Here is a 21645-nt window from a genome sequence, read left to right as displayed (position 1 = left end):
GCATTGTGTAACTTACATTTGAAAGCATTTTCAATGTATTGTAACGACGTCGTTACAGTATGTAGGCAAGTGTGCAGTTATGCTGTGTGAGTTTGGCAAATGGAATATTGCAACCATTTTCACTTCCTTGACTGTTGTTACATAGCATCATTTTGTAGCAACTATGTTGTTACTATGTATCAACTCTTGAGGTAACTTTCGTTTCAATATCAGTGGTTGTAAAAACTCAATTCCCAATTTTTACATATTCAGCTTTGCCTCTGGATCTGATTGGATTATAGAGTTGTATGAATCCTGAAGCTCGTTTTCATTGGTAGGATTCTAAAATCGTAATTTTCAGACGATAGGAAAAATGGCGGCGTTTGCTGGAGAGCGATGGCGAAGCGAGCTACCAAGTCATGATATATTTTATAAATTACGAGAGGAACTTGATTTGGAACCCAAAGCGAATTGCAGAACTGTAAAGAGTCTTACATTTTGCCTCAATGGTGACATATTCTTGTGGGATGACGCAGACAGTGTTTTTTACACGACAAATCTGAGGCAGCTCAATTCAGAGGACAGCTTTGAGAGTGTGAAATACCAGGTGAGTAAATTACTAGATAACTTGTTTAAAGGTTGGTTGTTCATCTAGCGAGCTACTTTCTGCTAAGTTTTTTTAAACGAATTATATTAGATAGAATAGTCTCTGCAGTGTAATTACAGTCAGTTGCCACTCCCATTAATTCCTGGCACAATATGCAATCACTTTCACGTTGGCGTTGTCTGAACTCAATGTTTCCTATAATTTTTTTCCAGCAGCGGTGGCAAAGTTAGCAAAATGAGTTAAGAATTGCAATTCTACACATTTTGTCATAGAGATGAGAGATATTTTTTTTTAAGTCACTGTCCAGTGAAAATCTAACTTTTGAAAGTTCATATTCTGTTAACTCCTACCCAAATAATGTTGTTGACTCGTCCTGTACTCGTATTTGTGGCCAAAGCATAAATAGGGAAAAACGACTTAAACTCCACCTCAAACTATAAGCGGTCTAAAAGAGGACGAACTGGCTAATCAGTGGTCTACTCATATTCATATTTTTGCACCCACACCGTTCGGTTGTTGGGGTACGCCCACTCCATTCCAACACAGAAAGCTGCTTTAAGGATCTGCCCCTTTTTTTCCTTCCAATTTTCGTCTAAAATGACACTCAAATCTAACTGCCTGTAGCTCATGCCCTGAAGCAAGCATATTCTTGGTACCATGTGAAAGGAAACACTTTGAAGTTTGTGGAAATGTGAAAGGAATGTTGGAGAATATAACACAATAGATCTGGTAAAAGATAATACAAAGACAAAACCAACCGTTCTTTTGTATTTTTTTTGTACCATCGTCTTTGAAATGCAAGAGAAAGGCCATAATGTATTATTCCAGCCAAGGTGCAATTTAGATTTTGGCCACTAGATGGCAGCAGTGTGTGTGTAAAGTTTATACTGATCCAATGAACCATTGCATTTCTGTTCAAAATGATGTATCAAGACTGCCAAAATGTGCCTAATTTGTTTATTAATAACTTTTCATGTTCAAAATTGTGCACTCTCCTCAGACAATAGCATGGTATTATTTCACTGTAATAGCTACTGTAAATTGGACAGTGCAATTAGATTAACAAGAATTTAAGCTTTCTGCCAATATCAGATATGTCTATGTCCTGGGAGATTTTCTTGTTACTTACAACCTCATGCTAACCACATTAGCCTACGTTAGCTCAACCGTCCCGTGGATGGGACACCGATCCCAAAGAAGTTATAACATACTTAATAAAAATAATTGGAAGGGAACATTTCATTCATAAGTAATTATAGGTCATATTTCATAGGAATCTGGAACACTGGACAGTGACTTTAAAGCTAATTTCCTGCAATTCTACACATTTTGCCATGGCTTATGCATGTTCTTATGCTATCTGAGTGACTCAAACATAGCAAAATCAATGGGGGCCCCATGCCTAGACATTTTTGGACTGTAGTTTTCATTCTGGAGGTTGTTAGTTCTCAAAGATGATCTTATTGAAAAAATGAATAGCTCCATTATATTTTCTACATACATACTTTATATCTGGTTTTAGTCATTTCAGTTTACCCTGAATAATATTTTTTGGAGTGGAGGCCAAGATTTAGCAACTATCGTCATTTACTGCCATCACGCCCGGTGTGAACTCCCAAAAAAAGGTCTAAATAAAAATTTACAAGCAACCAAAATAATGTATCTAGGCTATGTGTTGTTTTTGACCAAGTGCACATGTGCAAAATCCACCTCTTCGGAAAGATCACTAAAAACATACCCTATATTGTGTACCTAATTTAAATATTATTGCATTCCGTGTAGCGCATGTGAAACAACAGGTTGATATGACATTCATACACTGTTGTAGAGGTCGACCGATTAATCGGAATGGCCGATTAATTAGGGCCGATTTCAAGTTTTCATAACAATCGGTAATCGGTATTTTTGGCCACCGATTTGCCGATTTTTTATTTTTTGGATCTTTTTTATACACCTTTATTTAACTAGGCAAGTCAGATTAAGAACACATTCTTGTTTTCAATGACGGCCTAGGAACGGGGGTTAACTGCCTTGTTCAGGGGGGATTCGGGGATTCGTTTTTGCAACCTTCTGGTTACTAGTCCAACGCTCTAACCACCTGCCTTACTTACATTGCACTCCACAAGGAGCCTGCATGGCAGGCTGACTACCTGTTACGCGAGGGCAGCAAGAAGCCAAGGTAAGGTGCTAGCTAGCATTAAACTTATCTTATAAAAAACTATCAATCTTAACATAATCACTAGTTAACTACACATGGTTGATGATATTACTAGTTTATCAAACGTGTCCTGCGTTGCATATAATCGATGCGGTGCCTGTTAATTTCTCATCGAATCACAGCCTACTTCGACAAACGGGTGATGATTTAACAAGCGCATTTGCGAAAAAAGCACTGTCGTTGCACCAATGTACCTAACCATAAACATCAATGCCTTTCTTTAAAATCAATACACAAGTATATGTTTTTAAACCTGCATATTTAGTTGATATTGCCTGCTAACATGAAATTGTGTCACTGCTCTTGCGCTCATTGCCTGGCTCGTTGCGAACTAATTTGCCAGAATTTTACGTAATTATGACATACCATTGAAGGTTGTGCAATGTAACAGGAATATTTAGACTTAGGGATGCCACCCGTTAGATAAAATACGGACCGGTTCCGTATTTCGCTGAAAGAAAAAAACGTTTTGTTTTCGAGATGATAGTTTCCGGATTCTACCATATTAATGACCTAAGGCTCGTATTTCTGTGTGTTTATTATATTATAATTAAGTCTATGATTTGATAGAGCAGTCTGACTGAGCGGTGGTAGGCACCAGCAGGCTCGTAAGCATTCATTCAAACAGCACTTTCGTGCGTTTTGCCAGCAGCTTTTCGCAATGCATTGCGCTGTTTATGACTTCAAGCCTGTCAACTCCCAAGATTAGGCTGGTGTAACTGATGTGAAATGGCTAGCTAGTTAGCGGGTGCGCGCTAATAGCGTTTCAAACGTCACTCGCTCTGAGACTTGGAGTAGTTGTTCCCCTTACTCTACATGGGTAACGCTGCTTCGAGGGTGGCTGTTGTCGATGTGTTCCTGGTTCGAGCCCAGGTAGGAGCGAGGAGAGGGACGGAAGCTATACTGTTACACTGGCAATACTAAAGTGCCTATAAGAACATCCAATAGTCAAAGGTATATGAAATACAAATCATATAGAGAGAAATATTCCTATAATAACTACAACCTAAAACTTCTTACCTGGGAATATTGAAGACTCATGTTAAAAGGAACCACCTGCTTTCATATGTTCTGAGCAAGGAACTTAAACGTTAGCTTTTTTACATGGCACATATTGCACTTTTACTTTCTTCTCCAACACTTTGTTTTGGCATTATTTAAACCAAATTGAACATGTTTCATTATTTATTTGAGGCTAAATTGATTTTATTGATGTATTATATTAAGTTAAAATAAGTGTTCATTCAGTATTGTTGTAATTGTCATTATTACAAATACATTTTAAAAAACGGCCGATTAATCGGTAGCGGCGTTTTTGGACCTCCAATAATCGGTATCGGCGCTGAAAAATCATAATCGGTCGACCTCTACACTGTTGTAGGTGATAAAATGGGGCGGCAGGTAGCCTAGCGGTTAGAGCGTTGGGCCAGTAACCGAAAGGTTGCTGGATCGAATCCCCGAGCTTACAAGGCCGTTCTGCCCCTGAACAAGGCAGTTAACCCACTGTTCCCTGGTAAACCATCATTGTAATTAAGAAATTGTTCTTAACTGATTTGTCTAGTTAAATAAATAAATAATAATAATCTTTCAGGATACTGCAACCTTTGCTGGATCAGCTGACCTGTGTGTGACAGCAATGAATTATACATTTTTTCAGTTGCTCATATAAAAAAAATATGTACCTTTTTTGGAAGTACATACCGGGCGTGACAGCAGTAAACTCCATATTTGGTGAGTAATGAACATACAGTATTTTGACATAACACTTGCAGAGCTGTCTAATGGGTAAATTAATGGTAGCTAACTGGGCTAGAGAGGAGACATATTTATCATCTCCTCGTCTGTCCAGATACTGGTTCGGGCCTTGTCCAGAAAAACACATTACCTCTATATACTACCCCTTAGCACTTTTGGAGATCTGAGAGGATTGGATAGGTGTAGGCAATATGGCAAATATTCCACCTAGCTTGGCCAAGGTGGAGCTATCATATTGCCTAAACCTAATGAAATCCTCTCAAATCTCTAAGGGGCTAGGGATTGTTTCTGGACAAGGCCACTGACTTAATCAACTCCTAATCAATGTTAGCATCTACACTGAGTGTACAAAACATTAGGAACACCTTTCCAACATTGAATTGCACCGCCTTTTTGCCCTCAGAACAGCTTCAATTCGTCGGGGCATGGGCTCTACAAGGTGTCGAAAGCGTTCCTCGGGGATGCTGGCCCATGTTGACTCCAGTGCTTCCCACAGTTGTGAAGTTGGCTGGATGTCCTTTGGGTGGTGGACCATTCTTGATACACACGGGAAACTGTTGAGCAGGAAAAACCCAGCAGTGTTGCAGTTCTTAACACACTCAAACTGGTGCGCCTGGCACCTACTACCATACCTTGTTCAAAGGCACTTAAATATTTTGTCTTGCCCATTCACCCTCTAAATGGCACATATACACAATCCATGTCTCAAGACTTTAAAAACCTTTGTTTAACCTGTCTCCTCCCCTTCATCTACACTGATTTGAAGTGGATTTAACAGGTGACATCAATAAGGGATCATAGCTTTCACCTGGTCAGTCTGTCATGTTTTGTAATCAGTGTATATATTTTTTTCATTTGTTTTCTCAGACTCTGTTGTGCATCAATCCACCACGGTTCGAAGTATGCCAGGTGTTGCTGAGCCCAACACAGTACCATGTCGCACTCATTGGACAACGGGGTGCCACTGTTCTAGAATTACCACAGCGGTGGGGCAAGAGGTCAGAGTTTGAAGGAGGACGGAGCGAAGTTAACTGCAAGTGAGTATGAAACATTATCCCAATTCCCATTTCTATCATAAATAACTATCTGACTCCAACAAAGCATTTTTTTATTTTTATATCTTGGACCCTTTAGGGATCTGAAGAGCACTCTGCAGGGTCCCTACTTGAACAGTTAGGAAGCACCTGTATCATAGAGAAAAATAAACTAGAACAGAATCGTGCCATGGGCTGGAACTAAGTGGCCCATATAGCCTACTGTAAGGAAGTATCCCCATCCCACACTTATTGTCTTGAGTTCAAAGAAAATCCCATATTTTGGTTCATATCAAATAAACATTCTTACACCACTCTAAATCCTGTGTTGACTCTATTCCATGGGGTAGATTAATAAAGGATTCTCTGCTGAGTGAAATGTGGTTTACCCTCTACCAGGACTATTCCTGTAGCTGAGCGATTCTTTACCAGTTCAGCCTCAGTGACCCTGCGGCAGGCTGCCTGGTTCCCCAGTGAGACGGAGGAGCCCCACCTAGTGCTGCTGACCTCTGACAACACCATCAGGTGAACATGCACCACGCCATTTATAAAGCACTGATATATTTTTGTCTCATCAATCAATGGGTTCGTTAGCTATTGTGCCCTACTGTGATCTGCACCACCAGCTCCTACGAGTGATTTATGTGGCTATTCGTAGTTTTATACTGTATTGGCCATACAACTGCACTGCATTGACATTGTATTGGTGTGTATAGGTTCTATGGGTTGAAAGAGCCTCAGACTCCAGCTAGAGCGCTATCAGTGTCCCAATCAGAGGAGGACAGCAGTGTACACACTCGGGGGTGAGTTATTTCATCCTCTGAATTGACCAAATCAAAATATAATTGACCTACACCGTGCTATCTGGCTTACTAATGAGATCTGTCGCTCAATTCTCTTTCTCAGGCGCTCCTATGCAGCCTCTCTGGGGGAGATTGCTGTTGCGTTCGACTTTGGACCAGTGGCAAGTGCCCCTCGACAGCTCACAGGCCAGCGGTCTAAGGAGGATGTGCTGGTGTACCCTCTCTACATACTCTATGAGAATGGAGAGACCTATCTCAGCTACACTAGCCTCGCACACAGGTAAGGGGCTTAGAGGCAGTGTCTTGATTCACAATTACCTGAGTTCCGAACTTGAAGGCTGCCAAGCGCGTCTCTTTCCAGAATGAGCTTTCTCCCGCCAATTCGTGCGCATTCGGTGTTTCATAGCTTCATTGTGTGAATTGTTTGACCTTTGATTGTTAGTCTAGCAATTCCCCATTACATATATCACCAGTAGTACATTTTCCGTTAATCCTCATAATTTCTAATCTACAGTGTTTGTTTGGATTTTGTTAATGCATTCAATATGTTATTATTACAGTCGTTTACTGTTCTCTCGTTTGCAGAGTGCACAACCTATGCTACACTTGTGAGAAACAAGTTTTGGTTTATTTAATTCCGTTCACGAGTTTTGTCAATTTATTCATTATTTTGTTTGGCACGATCCTGTCAGTGTTGAGTAAAGGTAAAACACGTCCTTACTAAGGATAAAACACGTCCTTACTCAACATTGACAGGAGCGCTCCAAACAAAAGACAATGAATAAATTGACAAAACCCGTAAATAGAATGAAATAAACCAAAACTTGTTTCTCGCAAGTGTAGCATAGGTTATGAGATCTGCAAATGTGTCCACTCCGACAATGAGAACATTAAACGACTGCATTAATAATATATTGAATGCATTAACAGAATCCAAACAAACATTGTAGATTAGAAATTATGGGGATTAATGAAAATGGACTACTGGTGATTATGTATAGAAGTAGGTCTAGGCTACCTGGCCTGTGCGCAAATGTATAAATGTGCACATTTGGGGATGGCTGATAGTATATCTGATTGTCTTATCTCACCACCACTAATGAGCTGTGGAGCTTCTCAAATACATTTTTTCTTCCTCCTCAAACGGCATGTAAACAAAGTCTGTTTTTACATCCATTGAGAATTACTTTTTGTGTATTTGAAAAATCTTTCCAGCTCTCTCCCTTTCGATAACCACCTAGCCTCGGTGTGAAACAGAAAAATGTCATGCTCTGATCCAGTGCAAACGTCATTAAATACCTGATTTATTCTTATACTGTGTGCACATACAGGTGTGTCTGTCCTGAGCTGGGAAACTCTGAGAGACCAGTTGACGTACAGAGGAATGTGATTGAAAGAACATGAACAAACTGCCATGCATAGACAATGTGTTTTATAGGATATTTATTTTTTATCCGGATATTTTCTACCTGCAATGTTTTTATTTGTTGGCTTTATGTAGGCTATTTTTTATCTAGTTAGCAATGGAAGTTAGGCCTACTTGCATTGGTATATAGGCCTATCTCTGCATTCTGTGCTAAGTTCTTTAGCTGCCAATAGCTCACGTCACGCATTTCCATACAGGATTTACCCCAGTGTTTTACCCTAAAGGCTCAGACTTTTCAGTTTCCATCTACATGGGTCTGTCGGTACCCGTGTCTCACTGGGCCATGGCTTCGACGGACCTGCCCTCACTTGGGGCCAAAGGCAGGGCACTAGTACTTTTTATCCTATATTTACATAACAAAGGCTAACTGTGAATTTTAGCACCTTCTCACAGAGCATCTGTTTTGATTACACAGAGGTTGTTGATTCTGCTCTTCACAAGTTCTCACTGTCAGCCCTAGCAATGGAAACACATTCTCTAGTTTAACATAAGGGTGTGTGCACTAGTGTAAAACTGGCTTTGCAGTCAAAAAGCAGCAACGGTGTATGGACAATGTGTCCATTTGGCAGAGGCAGGCGCTCCTGCATTAGATTAATTTAAAACTTTTAGATTTGTATCATTTAGATATAATTTATATTAACCACATGACATTGATTTTGAGATACGAAGTCATTCGGTAGAAATGGTAAGATGAATTGTAAATTGGCACTCCACATGAAAAAAGTTGCTGACCCCTTTTGTAGCCTATTACCGGCAACTTCAGGAGCATAAGGACAGAATCTGCGAGGCCAGCAGCAGCGGGAGGAGGGGGGTCGGGAACACTTTTCTTTTCTTCTGGTTATCTTGATCTTTGGCTCCATCTTGAGTTATTGTCTCTTAATTATTTCATCAAACAGTGCTCTTAAAGCATCAAACAATCTCAGTGCATATAGTTGATTTTATTAAAATACATACAGTGCATTCGGAAAGTACTCAGATCCCTTGACTATTTCCACATTTTGTTACGTTAAAGCCTTATTCTAAAATGGATAAAATTATTATTATTTACTTTTTTACCCTCATCAATCTACACAATACCCCATAATAACAAAGCAAAAACTGGTTAAGAATTTTGTGACATTTGTATAAAATAAACTATCACATTTACATAAGTATTCAGACCCTTTACTCAGTACTTTGTTGAAGCCCCTTTAGCAGTGATTACAGTCTCGAGTCTTGGGTATCACGCTACAAGCGTGGCACCCCTATATTTGGGGAGTTTCTCCCATTCTTCTCTGCAGATCCTCTCAAGCTCTGTCAGGTTGGATGGGGAGCGTTGCTGCACATCTATTTGCAGGTCTCTCAGAGATATTCGTTAGGGTTCAAGACCGGGATCTGGCTGGGCCACTCAAGGACATTCAGAGACTTGTCCCGAAGTCACTCCTGCGTTGTCTTAGCTGTGTGCTTAGGGTTGTTGTCCTGTTGGAAGGTGAACTTTCACCTCAGTCTGAGGTCCTGAGCACTCTGGAGCAGGTTTTCGTCAAAGATCTCTCTGTATTTTGCTCCGTTTTTTTCCTCATACCTGACTAGTCTCCCAGTCCCTGCCGTTTGGAAAAACATCCCCACAGCATGATGCTGCCACCACAGTGCTTCACCGTAGGGATGGTGCCAGGTTTCCTCCAGATGTGACGCTTGACATTCAGGCCAAAGAGTTCAATCTTGGTTTCATCAGACTAGAGAGTCTTGTTTCTCATGGTCTGAGAGTCCTTTAGGTGCCTTTTGGCAAACTCCAAGCGGGCTGTCATGTGCCTTTTACTGAGGAGTGGCTTCCGTCTGGTCACTCTACCATAAAGGCCTGATTGGTGGAGTGCTACAGAGAAGGTTGTCCTTCTGGATGGTTCTCCCATCTCCATAGAGGAACTCTGGAGCTCTGTCAGAGTGACCATTGGGTTCTTGGTCACCTCCCTGACCTAAGCCCTGCTCCCCCCAAGGCCCTTCTCCTCCTAAGCTCTAGGAAGAGTCTTGGTGGTTCCAAACTTCTTCCATTTAAAAATTATGGAGGCTGTGTTCTTGGGGACCTTCAATGATGCAGACATTTTTTGGTACCCTTCCCCAGATCTGTGCCTCGACACAATCCTGTCTTGGAGCTCTACGGACAATTCCTTTGACATTATGGCTTGTTTTTTGTTCTGACGTGCTGTCAACTGTGGGACCTTATATAGACAGGTGTGTGCCTTTCCAAATCATGTCCATTCAATTGAATTGACCACAGGTGGACTCCAATCAAGTTGTAGAAACATCAAGAATGATCAATGGAAACAGGATGCACCTGAGCTCAATTTCGAGTCTCATAGCAAAGGGTCTGAATACTTATGTAAATAATACCCAATAACGTTGGGTATTGTGTATAAATTGATAAAAAAAAAAAAATGTTTTAGAGTAAGGCTGTAAAGTAACAAAATGTGGAAAAAGTCAAGAGGTCTGAATACTTTCCGAATGCACTGTATGTATGGAGATATGCACGTTTTAAAATTTAGAACAATCAGTTGGTCGAAAGAACAGATGACTCGGTCGACCAAGATTTGTATGAGGTTGGGAAAGCCAGAGTCGGCTTCCAGTTAGTTGTGTTCTCTTGCTTGGTCTGATTGAATTCCAATGAATAAAACACGGTGAGGCTTATTCAGTCGACCTTATAAATATATACTGAACAAAAATATAAACGCAACATGCAACAATTTCAACGATTTTACTGAATTACAGTTCATATATGGAAATCAGTCAATTTAAGTAAATGAATTAGGCCCTATTCTATGGATTTCAACATGACTGGGCAGGGGCGCAGCCATGGTTGGGCCTGGGAAGGCATAGGCCCACCCACTTGGGAGCCAGGCTCAGCCAATCAGTATTAGTTTTTCCTCACAAAAGGGCTTTATTACAGACAAAAATAGTCCTCAGTTTCATCAGCTGTCCAGGTGGCTGTTCCCCGACGATCCGGCAGGTGAAGAAGCCAGATGTGGAGGTCCTGGGCTGGCGTGGTTACACGTGGTCTGCGGTTGTGAGGCCGTTTGGACGTACTGCCAAATTCTCTAAAACGAAGTTGGAGGCGGCTTATGGTAGAGAAATTTAGATTAAATTCTCTGGCAACAGCTCTGGTGGACATTCCTGCAGTGAGCACGCCAATTGCACACTCCCTCAACTTGAGACATCTGTAGCATTGTGTTGTGACAAAACTGCACATTTTAGTGGCCTTTTATTGTCCCCAGCACAAGGTGCAACTGTGTAATGATCATGCTGTTTAATCAGTTTCTTGATATGCCACACCTGTCAGGTGGAGGGATTATTTTGGCAAAGGAGAAATGCTTACTAACAGGGATGTAAACACATTTGTGTTCATTCGAGAAAAACGCCTTTTGTGCGGATGGGAGATTTTATATGTTGCGTTTATATTTTTGTTCAGTATATTATGCTACTGTTTGAGGAAAATGTAATAAAATATCCATAATAGGAATCTCATTCGAATCTCATTCCTAGACCCTATTTTTCTGTCTTTCAGTTCGGGTAGCCTCAGTAAGCCCAGTGGGCCCTTACTCATGTACCCCGCGGCAGAGGATAACTATGGTTACGACGCCTGTGCCGTGCTCTGCCTGCCCTGCGTGCCCAACATCCTGGTCATCGCCACAGAAACGGGCACACTGTATCACTGCGTGGTGCTGGAAGCAGAGGAGGAGACAGGAGTAAGTTCTGTACTAGACTGTGCAACGTTACAGAATATTTAGATAGAAATGTTTTGTGATAAACAGATATGATTGTCTATCTAGTAGAACAGGGAATCGTGTTGGCTCTATTCATTACATATATCTGTACAATTCTGAACATTTCACCTCACGCAATGTCCATGGAGGAATTTTCTTCTCTGTGTGTGATTGACAGGCAGTGGAGAAGTGGATGCGGGGCTCGGAGGCGGTGCCCTCTCTCTATGTGTTTGAGTGTGTAGAGCTGGAGCTTACCCTCAAACTGGCCGCTGGGGAGGAGGAGTTTGTGGAGTCTGACTTCACCTGCCCAATCAGACTGCACAGAGGTGAGTGAGTCATGCTGATTGGTTGGTATAGTTGAATGCTAAAATGGGATCCATTGATGCTTCTCACCAGGTCTTGATGTCTCAAAGTCCACACCCCATCATCATGTTTGTCAAATGTACTTTGAATGTGATTTGTTTTCTTCTGTGGTGTTCCTTATGTTTCATTGAAACTTGCTTTATGCCCTATTGCAGACCCCCTGTGCCAGCACAGATACCACTGCACGCATGAGGCAGGAGTGCACAGTGTAGGCCTCACTTGGTTCAACAAACTGCACAAGTTCCTCCAGTCAGGTGAGGCCTTCATGTCCAGATGGGGTGTCAATTCAATTGCGTTGTTTACCACATAAATCGGAGGCGGTTAGTGCATGTTAGTGAATTAATTTGCCTGATGTGCCATAATGCTCTCTCCACAGATGAGGAGGACAAGGATAGTCTTCAGGAGCTGGCTGCTGAACACCGCTGCATCGTAGAGCACATCCTCTGTACCAGGCCTCTTAGTAGCAGGTAGCACTACAACTATCAAGGCACCAGATATTAATATGATGACATTGAATAGATTGAGATTGTAATTGGCAGCCCTTAGTCATAAGTACCAACTTGGGACTGTTGTCATAGATTGTCAACGTGGCAGTAAATGTTGTTTGCTCGTGTATTTAAAAATACATTTAAAAAAACATCTCTCTCTCGCTCTTTGGCCACAGTTTGTCAGCTCCAGTACGGGGCTTCTGGATTGTGTCTGACCTGTCTTTGGGTGCCACCATGATCTGCATTACCAGCACCTACGAGTGTCTACTACTGCCTCTCCTGTACGGTTCAGTATGGACTCAAGTGTTTTGGTCAATTTCATTTTTGATTGTCAATTCTGGAATGATAATGGACTATTATTTTTTTATTTCATTATATAGGAGTAGGGTTGCAAAGGGTTGGGAACTTTCCGCTAAATTTCCAGAAGTTTTCCATGGGAAGTTAAGCCTGGAATGTTTGCTTAAATTCATCAAAAAAGTTAGCTTATAACAGTGAACCTTTTTTGTGGGATACACATAAGGCAATTCTAGGTCTTGTGTCATATTTTGGTTAAACTATCCCCAATTCAATGGAATTGCAACCCTCTGCATGTACAGTGCATTCTTCCATCACATGTACAGTGCACTCTTCTATCCCATGTACAGCTGATTCTCAAGATCTTGCACACTAATGAGATGTTATTGAGCCCACACTACTACACTGTCTGAGCCAAGGACTACATGCTTTCTGGGAAGTTTTGATTACAATACTGGGTGGGGTGACTATATTTTATATGACATACAAAGTTTTTTAGTTAACTAGTAAGTAGTAGCCTACAGCAAAGTGTGTTTAAATAATTTTTACTCAACAATTTCTGCTAGTTAGTTTTTGCTACCATGTGGTTTTAGCTTGCTTGAGCCTGCTAACTGAGGAGTGTTAATTCACCTGTTTCCATACATGTTTAATTTAAAAACATTTATCTTACAAAAGAGTTGTTTAATCTAACTGCTTAACTATTTATCTGTACATGGAATTGTATTTGTTGTTTTTTTACTCATTGTTTTCTAATCTTTACAGGAAAATGCCACGTGCACTATCTGATGTGTGGAGACATTTCACTGCAGCTAATGTAGAAGGAAAAGCTGTGTACATTTGCAAATACTGTGCCAAATCATATGTGAAGAATGCAACAAAGATGCAGAATCATCTGGCCAGTGCATAAAGCTCCCCCAGCGCTCACAACAAGCAACCTCTGACAAAAGTCCCTCTACTTCTATTCAAGGTGAAAATGATGAATCGGACACCTTATCAATAGCAACAGCTCATGGTCCTCCTGGAATCAGAAGTGTTTTTGACTCAATGGAGGAACGTAGTCAGAGAAATGCGGATGAATGTCTTGCTCGAGCTGTGTATGCAGCTGGTTCACCTCTGATGTTCACAGGCAATGTGTATTGGAAAAGATTTCTGAATGTTCTTCGCCCAGCATACACCCCTCCAACCAGCATGCTTTATCTACTCATTTGCTGGATGCAGAGTTCAAGTGAAGGTCAAGCAATTCATAGAGAAAGCAGACTGTATTGCAAGCATCTCTGATGGGTGGTCGAATGTTTGTGGGCAAGGAATAATTAACTACATCATCTCCACCCCTCAACCAGTATTCTACAAGAGCACAGACACACCGGTCTCTACATTGCAGATGAGCTGAAGGCAGTCATCAATGACCTTGGACCACAGAAGGTATTTGCACTGGTGACAGACAATGCTGCGAACATGAAGGCTGCTTGATCTAAAGTGGAGGAGTCCTACCCTCACATCACACCCATTGGCTGTGCTGCTCATGCATTGAATCTGCTCCTCAAGGACATCATGGCACTGAAAACAATGGATATACTCTACAAGAGAGCCAAGGAAATGGTTAGGTATGTGAAGGGTCATCAAGGTATAGCAGGAATCTACCTCACCAAGCAAAGTGAGAAGAATAAGAGCACCACATTGAAGCTGCCCAGCAACACCCGTTGGGGTGGTGTTGTCATCATGTTTGACAGTCTCCTGGAGGGGAAGGAGTCTCCAAGAAATGACCATATTACAGTCTGCCGATATGGACAGCCCCATCAAGAGGATCCTCCTGGATGATGTATTTTGGGAGAGAGTGGTAAGCAGCCTGAAACTCCTGAAACCTATAGCAGTAGCCATTGCACGGATTGAGGGAGACAATGCCATCCTGTCTGATGTTCAGACTCTGCTTGCAGATGACAGAGAAGAAATCCGTACTGCCCTGCCCACTTCACTGTTGCTCCAAGCAGAGGAAACTGCAGTTCTGAAATGCATCAAAAAGCGTGAAGACTTCTGCCTGAAGCCCATACACGCCGCAACGTACATGTTGGACCCCAAGTATGCTGGCAAGAGCATCCTGTCTGTTGCAGAAATCAACAAGGCCTATGGTGTTATTACTACCGTGTCTCGCCACCTTAGCCTGGATGAGGGCAAGGTTCTTGGCAGTCTGGCGAAGTACACTTCCAAGTAAGGGCTTTGGGATGGAAATGCAATATGGCAGTTGTGCCAACATATCTCATCAGCCACCTGGTGGAAGGGACTTAGTGGATCTGAGGCTCTTTCCTCTGTTGCCTCCATCATCCTCCAAATCCCAGCAACATCAACCGCCTCAGAGCACAACTAGTCCTTGTTTGTAAACACACGCACAAAAGCACGCAACTGACCAAGGGTTGAAAAATCGGTGGCCATCCGGGCAAATTTAAGGCTTTTTGAGCCTGACCACGAGCCATCCTCAACAAGGTTGGAAAGTGACAGTGAAGATGAGGCCTCAGAGTCTGATGTTCAAGAGGTGGACATTGAGTAGGTCCAGGGAGAAGACGTTGAAGCCTGAGAGGAAGACAACCAAAGCTTTAGTTTCTAGACTATAATTTTACAGATGTATGTTAAAAATGTTTTTTCGGAGATGCGATGGTTCATTCAATATTCCCTTTTGTTGTTCAGTGAAATCATCCCATGTGAAGAGTCAACTCATTTAATTAAAGTTCAATTCATAACTAAATCTTTTTTTTTTTTTCTATTGGAAGGATTTAATAATTTGTAATTATGTCTACTTATGATAAGGTAAAAGGTTTGTTTCTGTTTCCATATGATATGGTAAATATATCCAATGCAAAAAACATCTACGTTTAAATGGTATTAATATTCATTTGCATATATTCCCGTTAATTCCCACAGAAAGTTTCCACCTCTGACTATTCCACAAAATGTGCAACCCTATGCAGGGAGCATTATCAGTCCAAACATAAAAAAATATATAGATAGGAAAGTGTGTCACAGGCTGATGGTGCATGTCTATGTGTGTCCTAGGAGTTCCATCCGGCCTCCCACTCCTCCCCTGCTGTGTTCCTACCCAGGGGTAGGCTCAGCTAGCTCTCCTCTGCGTGGATTGCACAACAACTACTTTGAGCAGCACATTCGAAACATCCTAGCCCGAAGCTCCAACAATCCTCTCATGCTGAGGTAACACACTCACCACAGTACAGTGAAAACACCCCTGTAGGATGATCTTGGATTTGTACAGATGCTTATTTTGACTCCATAGCAACATGCTTTGGCATCATGCTGAGCCATTTTGACATGTAGTATCCTCCCTTGTGGCTGTTGGAATGACAATATATTCTCAATGAACTGGCTTGATAACGGTTAGATCAAACTTTACAGAATGCCCAGCTTCTGCTATAAACAAAAAGACCACTATTATTCTTGGTTTATTGTGTGGTCTCAGTCATGTTGTCCTGTGCTTTTAGGGCAGGGGACAAGGACACATCGTCCCCTCCTCCAGAGTGTCTCCAGCTGCTGAGCAGAGCCACCCAGGTGTTCAGAGAGGAGTACATCCTCAAACAGGATATGGCCCGTGAGGAGATGCAGAGAAGGTAAATGTCACTCATTAACAGATAAATACACACATATTTAATCAACAACACACATGATCACTTGTAGTTGTAGTTCTGACACACACACACACAGGCGTGGTCAAAATCTGTCTTGCTTACTTTTTACTAAAACTCAATACTGTGTACTAATATTATTACATACTATTTATAACGTACTTTGTGTAAAAACGTATGCAGTAAGCAACACATATCAACATACTACTTACTCATCCATACTGAGAAGGCGTCATCTAAATTGCAATCGTGTTTGTTCCCCGCCAATCGTACATTTTTGTAGAGCACTTCCCCTATTCTATGTCTTCCCTGTGGCTCAGTTGGTAGAGCATGGTGTTTGCAACGCCAGCATGGTGTGTGCAACGCCAGGGTTGTGGGTTTGATTCCCACGGGGGGCCAGTACAAAAAAAAATGCATGAAATGTATGCATTCACTACTGTAAGTCGCTCTGGATAAGAGTGTCTGCTAAATGACTCAAATGCCTAATTATCAGCTGTGTCAAACACACGTGAATGTGAAAAGACTATTCTCTTCCTCAATGTGTTCAGTGAATTCTACTTGATGCTGAGTATGACATCCTGACATTTAAAGCGTTCAAAATTTCACATACTATAAAACATCCTATTTTCGGGCATACCCAAAAAGCGTACTATTTAGAACTCAAGTATGGGTAATTGGACACAGCCATGTCAGGAAGCATGTTGTTGATTGGTTTTTCTTCTTCAGGGTGAAACTGCTGACAGGACAGAAGAACAAGCAGCTTGAGGACCTGGCCCTGTGCAGAGAGGAGAGGTAAATAGTTTCCCAATAAACTTTGTGCTTGATGCCCATAGCTATGCACTCCCAAGGCTTACAGCAACTCAGAATTGTGCTATAACAATGAAAGCACTTAAAATAATGATGAAACATTGTAATACTAATGCATTTCACTTATGCTATGCTTTTTCTACTTACAGAATGAGGTAAAGTGAAAGACAGGGACATGTATTGCATGAAGAATAGGTAGCGGTAGCTGCAGATGTGAAAAAGGCTTGAGACAATGCGTCTTACAGTGCATCAGTTATCAGCAGTGGTAGAAATGTGCTCATGTGTATTTATTATCCTGTTTCCTCCCAGTGTACATATAATATGATTATTCAATGAGGTCACATTCATATGTAATTGAATGTGATGTGACTGATTTGGTTTGACCGGCAGTCTGGGGTTGATAATGCAATTAGAGGCCAAACAGAACTCTTTGAATTACAGTGATGGAAGTACTGAGGCTTCATGAGCTTTACCATGCATTTCATATACTTTGGAGCTATTCTTTATCTTGTATTTATTTTTCTATCAATAGGAAAAGCCTGCGAGAGTCTGCAGAGCGTCTGGCTGATAAGTACGAGGATGCCAAGTATCGCCAGGAGGCCACCATGAACAGGTAGCTAGCTACACCCGTCACTCTACGCTCCTCTTTCAAATCTAATCTAATCTAATCTTCATGGCTTGTTTCAGAAGTCTATATTTGTTCATACATTTTGTTTTTAAAGTCTTCAAAACAGTCAGACACCCAAGCAACATAAGAACTGACTAACTCTCTCAACAAAAAAAGCTATCTGCTTCAGAGCTTCTATTACATCAACTATTCCAGGGTGAAGCAGGTTCTGGGCAGTCTGCGCAGTCAGCTCCCCGTTCTGTCTGACAGTGAGAAAGACATGAAGAAAGAGCTCCAGACTATCAACGACCAACTGCGTCACCTGGGCAACGGCATCAAACAGGTGAGCTGCCCTCTTGGTCTCTGTCATCCTCATGGAGCCTCGTACTGGTTCACAGTAATAACTGGGCTAGTGTCTTATCTTCTCCCAGGTAAATATGAAGAAGGAGTACCAGAAGAAACAGATGGACAAAGGGGTGTCTCCAGCCAGGGCTACTGTCGCCCTCAACGCGCACCAGAGGAAGTGTGTCCAGGAGGTTATAAAAGAACAGTGAGTATGAGCAGCTCTTCCCTGGGTGTTATGCCAGCCTGCTGGCTGTATGATACCCATTGACCCGTTTTGTTTGGAGATGGTCCCAAATTTTTTACGTTGTCCCTACTGTTTAATGTTGGCCCTCTGTCTTGTTTAATATGATCTAGCAGTGTTGTTTCCCTCTCTCTTCCAGGGGAGAGCACATAGGAGAAATTATGAAACAGATCAAGGACATCAAGAACCATTTCAGTTTCTGAGAGCGTTAAGGGAGCCATCCTTCATATACAGCTATCCCACTGCTTTCCAAACAACCAAAATAATAATGAAGCACTATTGTTAATACTTAGTCAAAGCTTGCTAAAATAGTCTGTCTCATGACATGTCAACTCATTGACTCATAAGGCATTGTCAGCCATAATGTCAGATTTTTGGAACCAGTCATTGAAATGGGAAAATGTTGTATACGTGAGTCTACACAAGGTTTTATACACAGACAAATATACATTAATGGTATCTGGAGAATAAAAGTAATGCATGTACAGAACTACCCATTTTTCAAATGTGTTTATTTTAACTCCGCATGAACACATACTGGTCTGGGTGGGGATCTTATCTTCAGCTTCGCCATTAGGCACTTACCGCAGTTTCTCATATTGCATGACTTGCTCCTGTCTGTGATTTACAGGGCTGTCACCTTGGAGGGGAGTTGGTCTCATGGTTCAAGTGTGACAGCAGTTTTTAATCTCCATACATTCTTTGATGCATTGAGTCTACATTTACGTCATTTAGCAGACGCTCTTATCCAGAGCAACTTACAAAATGGTGCATTCACCTTATGATATCCAGTGGAACAACCACTTTACAATAGTGCATCTAAATCTTTTAAGGGGGGGGGGTTAGAAGGATTACTTTATCCTATCCTAGGTATTCCTTAAAGAGGTGGGGTTTCAGGTGTCTCCGGAAGGTGGTGATTGACTCCGCTGTCCTGGCGTCGTGAGGGAGCTTGTTCCACCATTGGGGTGCCAGAGCAGCGAACAGTTTTGACTGGGCTGAGCAGGAACTGTGCTTCCTCAGAGGTAGGGGGGCCAGCAGGCCAGTGGTGGATGAACGCAGTGCCCTTGTTTGGGTGTAGGGCCTGATCAGAGCCTGAAGGTATGGAGGTGCCGTTCCCTTCACAGCTCCGTATGCAATCACCATGGTCTTGTAGCGGATGCGAGCTTCAACTGGAAGCCAGTGGAGAGAGCGGAGGAACGGGGTGACGTGAGAGAACTTGGGAAGGTTGAACACCAGACGGGCTGCGGCGTTCTGGATGAGTTGTAGGGGTTTAATGGCACAGGCAGGGAGCCCAGCCAACAGCGAGTTGCAGTAATCCAGACGGGAGATGACAAGTGCCTGGATTAGGACCTGCGCCGCTTCCTGTGTGAGGCAGGGTCGTACTCTGCGAATGTTGTAGAGCATGAACCTACAGGATCGGGTCACCGCCTTGATGTTAGTGGAGAACGACAGGGTGTTGTCCAGGATCACGCCAAGGTTCTTAGCACTCTGGGAGGAGGACACAAGGGAGTTGTCAACCGTGATGGCGAGATCATGGAACGGGCAGTCCTTCCCCGGGAGGAAGAGCAGCTCCGTCTTGCCGAGGTTCAGCTTGAGCTGGTGATCCGTCATCCACACTGATATGTCTGACAGACATGCAGAGATGCGATTCGCCGCCTGGTTATCAGAAGGGGGAAAGGAGAAGATTAATTGTGTGTCGTCTGCATAGCAATGATAGGAGAGACCATGTGAGGATATGACAGAGCCAAGTGACTTGGTGTATAGCGAGAATAGGAGAGGGCCTAGAACTGAGCCCTGGGGGACACCAGTGGTGAGAGCGCATGGTGCGGAGACAGATTCTCGCCACGCCACCTGGTAGGAGCGACCTGTCAGGTAGGACGCAATCCAAGCGTGGGCCGCGCCGGAGATGCCCAACTCGGAGAGGGTGGAGAGGAGGATCTGATGGTTCACAGTATCAAAGGCAGCAGATAGGTCTAGAAGGATGAGAGCAGAGGAGAGAGAGTTAGCTTTAGCAGTGCGGAGAGCCTCCGTGACACAGAGAAGAGCAGTCTCAGTTGAATGCCCAGTCTTGAAACCTGACTGATTAGGATCAAGAAGGTCATTCTGAGAGAGATAGCAGGAGAGCTGGCCAAGGACGGCACGTTCAAGAGTTTTGGAGAGAAAAGAAAGAAGGGATACTGGTCTGTAGTTGTTGACATCGGAGGGATCGAGTGTAGGTTTTTTTCAGAAGGGGTGCAACTCTCGCTCTCTTGAAGACGGAAGGGACGTAGCCAGCGGTCAAGGATGAGTTGATGAGCGAGGTGAGAAGGTCTCCGGAAATGGTCTGGAGAAGAGAGGAGGGGATAGGGTCAAGTGGGCAGGTTGTTGGGCGGCCGGGCGTCACAAGACGCGAGATTTCATCTGGAGAGAGAGGGGAGAAAGAGGTCAAAGCACAGGGTAGGGCAGTGTGAGCAGGACCAGCGGTGTCGTTTGACTTAGCAAACGAGGATCGGATATCGTCAACCTTCTTTTCAAAATGGTTGACGAAGTCATCCGCAGAGAGGGAGGAGGGGAGGAGGATTCAGGAGGGAGGAGAAGGTAGCAAAGAGCTTCCTAGGGTTAGAGGCAGATGCTTGGAATTTAGAGTGGTAGAAAGTGGCTTTAGCAGCAGAGACAGAAGAGGAGAATGTAGAGAGGAGTGAGTGAAAGGATGCCAGGTCCGCAGGGAGGCGAGTTTTCCTCCATTTCCGCTCGGCTGCCCGGAGCCTTGTTCTGTGAGCTCGTAGTGAGTCGTCGAGCCACGGAGCAGGAGGGGAGGACCGAGCCGGCCTGGAGGATAGGGGACAGAGAAAATCAAAGGATGCAGAAAGGGAGGAGAGGAGGGTTGAGGAGGCAGAATCAGGAGATAGGTTGGAGAAGGTTTGAGCAGAGGGAAGAGATGATAGGATGGAAGAGGAGAGAGTAGCGGGAGAGAGAGAGAGCGAAGGTTGGGACGGCGCAATACCATCCGAGTAGGGGCAGAGTGAGAAGTGTTGGATGAGAGCAAGAGGGAAAAGGATACAAGGTAGTGGTCGGAGATTTGGAGGGGAGTTGCAATGAGATTAGTGGAAGAACAGCATCTAGTAAAGATGAGGTCAAGCGTATTGCCTGCCTTGTGAGTAGGGGGGGAAGGTGAGAGGGTGAGGTCAAAAGAGGAGAGGAGTGGAAAGAAGGAGGCAGAGAGGAATGAGTCAAAGGTAGACGTGGTGAGGTTAAAGTCACCCAGAACTGTGAGAGGTGAGCCATCCTCAGGAAAGGAACTTATCAAGGCGTCAAGCTCATTGATGAACTCTCCAAGGGAAC

General features: G+C 43.0%; 1 protein-coding gene across 1 annotated transcript; it reads left to right on the top strand.

The window, feature by feature from the left end:
* Window positions 1-302: 302 nt before the first annotated feature.
* Window positions 303-18817, top strand: LOC106603451 (nucleoporin 88). Its single transcript, XM_014197157.2, has 17 exons — window positions 303-586; window positions 5427-5596; window positions 5993-6118; window positions 6310-6396; window positions 6500-6676; window positions 11355-11535; window positions 11732-11879; window positions 12072-12170; window positions 12293-12383; window positions 12581-12685; window positions 15744-15896; window positions 16184-16309; window positions 17051-17116; window positions 17664-17744; window positions 17955-18081; window positions 18170-18288; window positions 18464-18817. Exons 1-17 carry the CDS (start codon window positions 353-355, stop codon window positions 18525-18527), a joined length of 2154 nt encoding a protein of 717 aa, XP_014052632.2. The 5' UTR covers window positions 303-352; the 3' UTR covers window positions 18528-18817.
* Window positions 18818-21645: the final 2828 nt, after the last annotated feature.

Source organism: Salmo salar, chromosome ssa04 (genome assembly GCF_905237065.1).
Source record: "Salmo salar chromosome ssa04, Ssal_v3.1, whole genome shotgun sequence".
NCBI lineage: Eukaryota > Metazoa > Chordata > Actinopteri > Salmoniformes > Salmonidae > Salmo > Salmo salar.
The sequence above is the reverse complement of the archived record's forward strand: the minus strand, read 5'-3'. Positions and strand labels throughout refer to the sequence as shown.

What these genes read in the sequence shown, in the direction of transcription:
- LOC106603451 (XM_014197157.2), top strand. Translation starts at nt 353, where the DNA reads ATGGCGGCGTTTGCTGGAGAGCGATGGCGAAGCGAGCTACCAAGTCAT. An exon ending in TTGAGAGTGTGAAATACCAG is followed by an intron (nt 587 to 5,426) that starts GTGAGTAAATTA and finishes TTGTTTTCTCAG; the next exon opens with ACTCTGTTGTGCATCAATCC. An exon ending in CGGAGCGAAGTTAACTGCAA is followed by an intron (nt 5,597 to 5,992) that starts GTGAGTATGAAA and finishes ACCCTCTACCAG; the next exon opens with GACTATTCCTGTAGCTGAGC.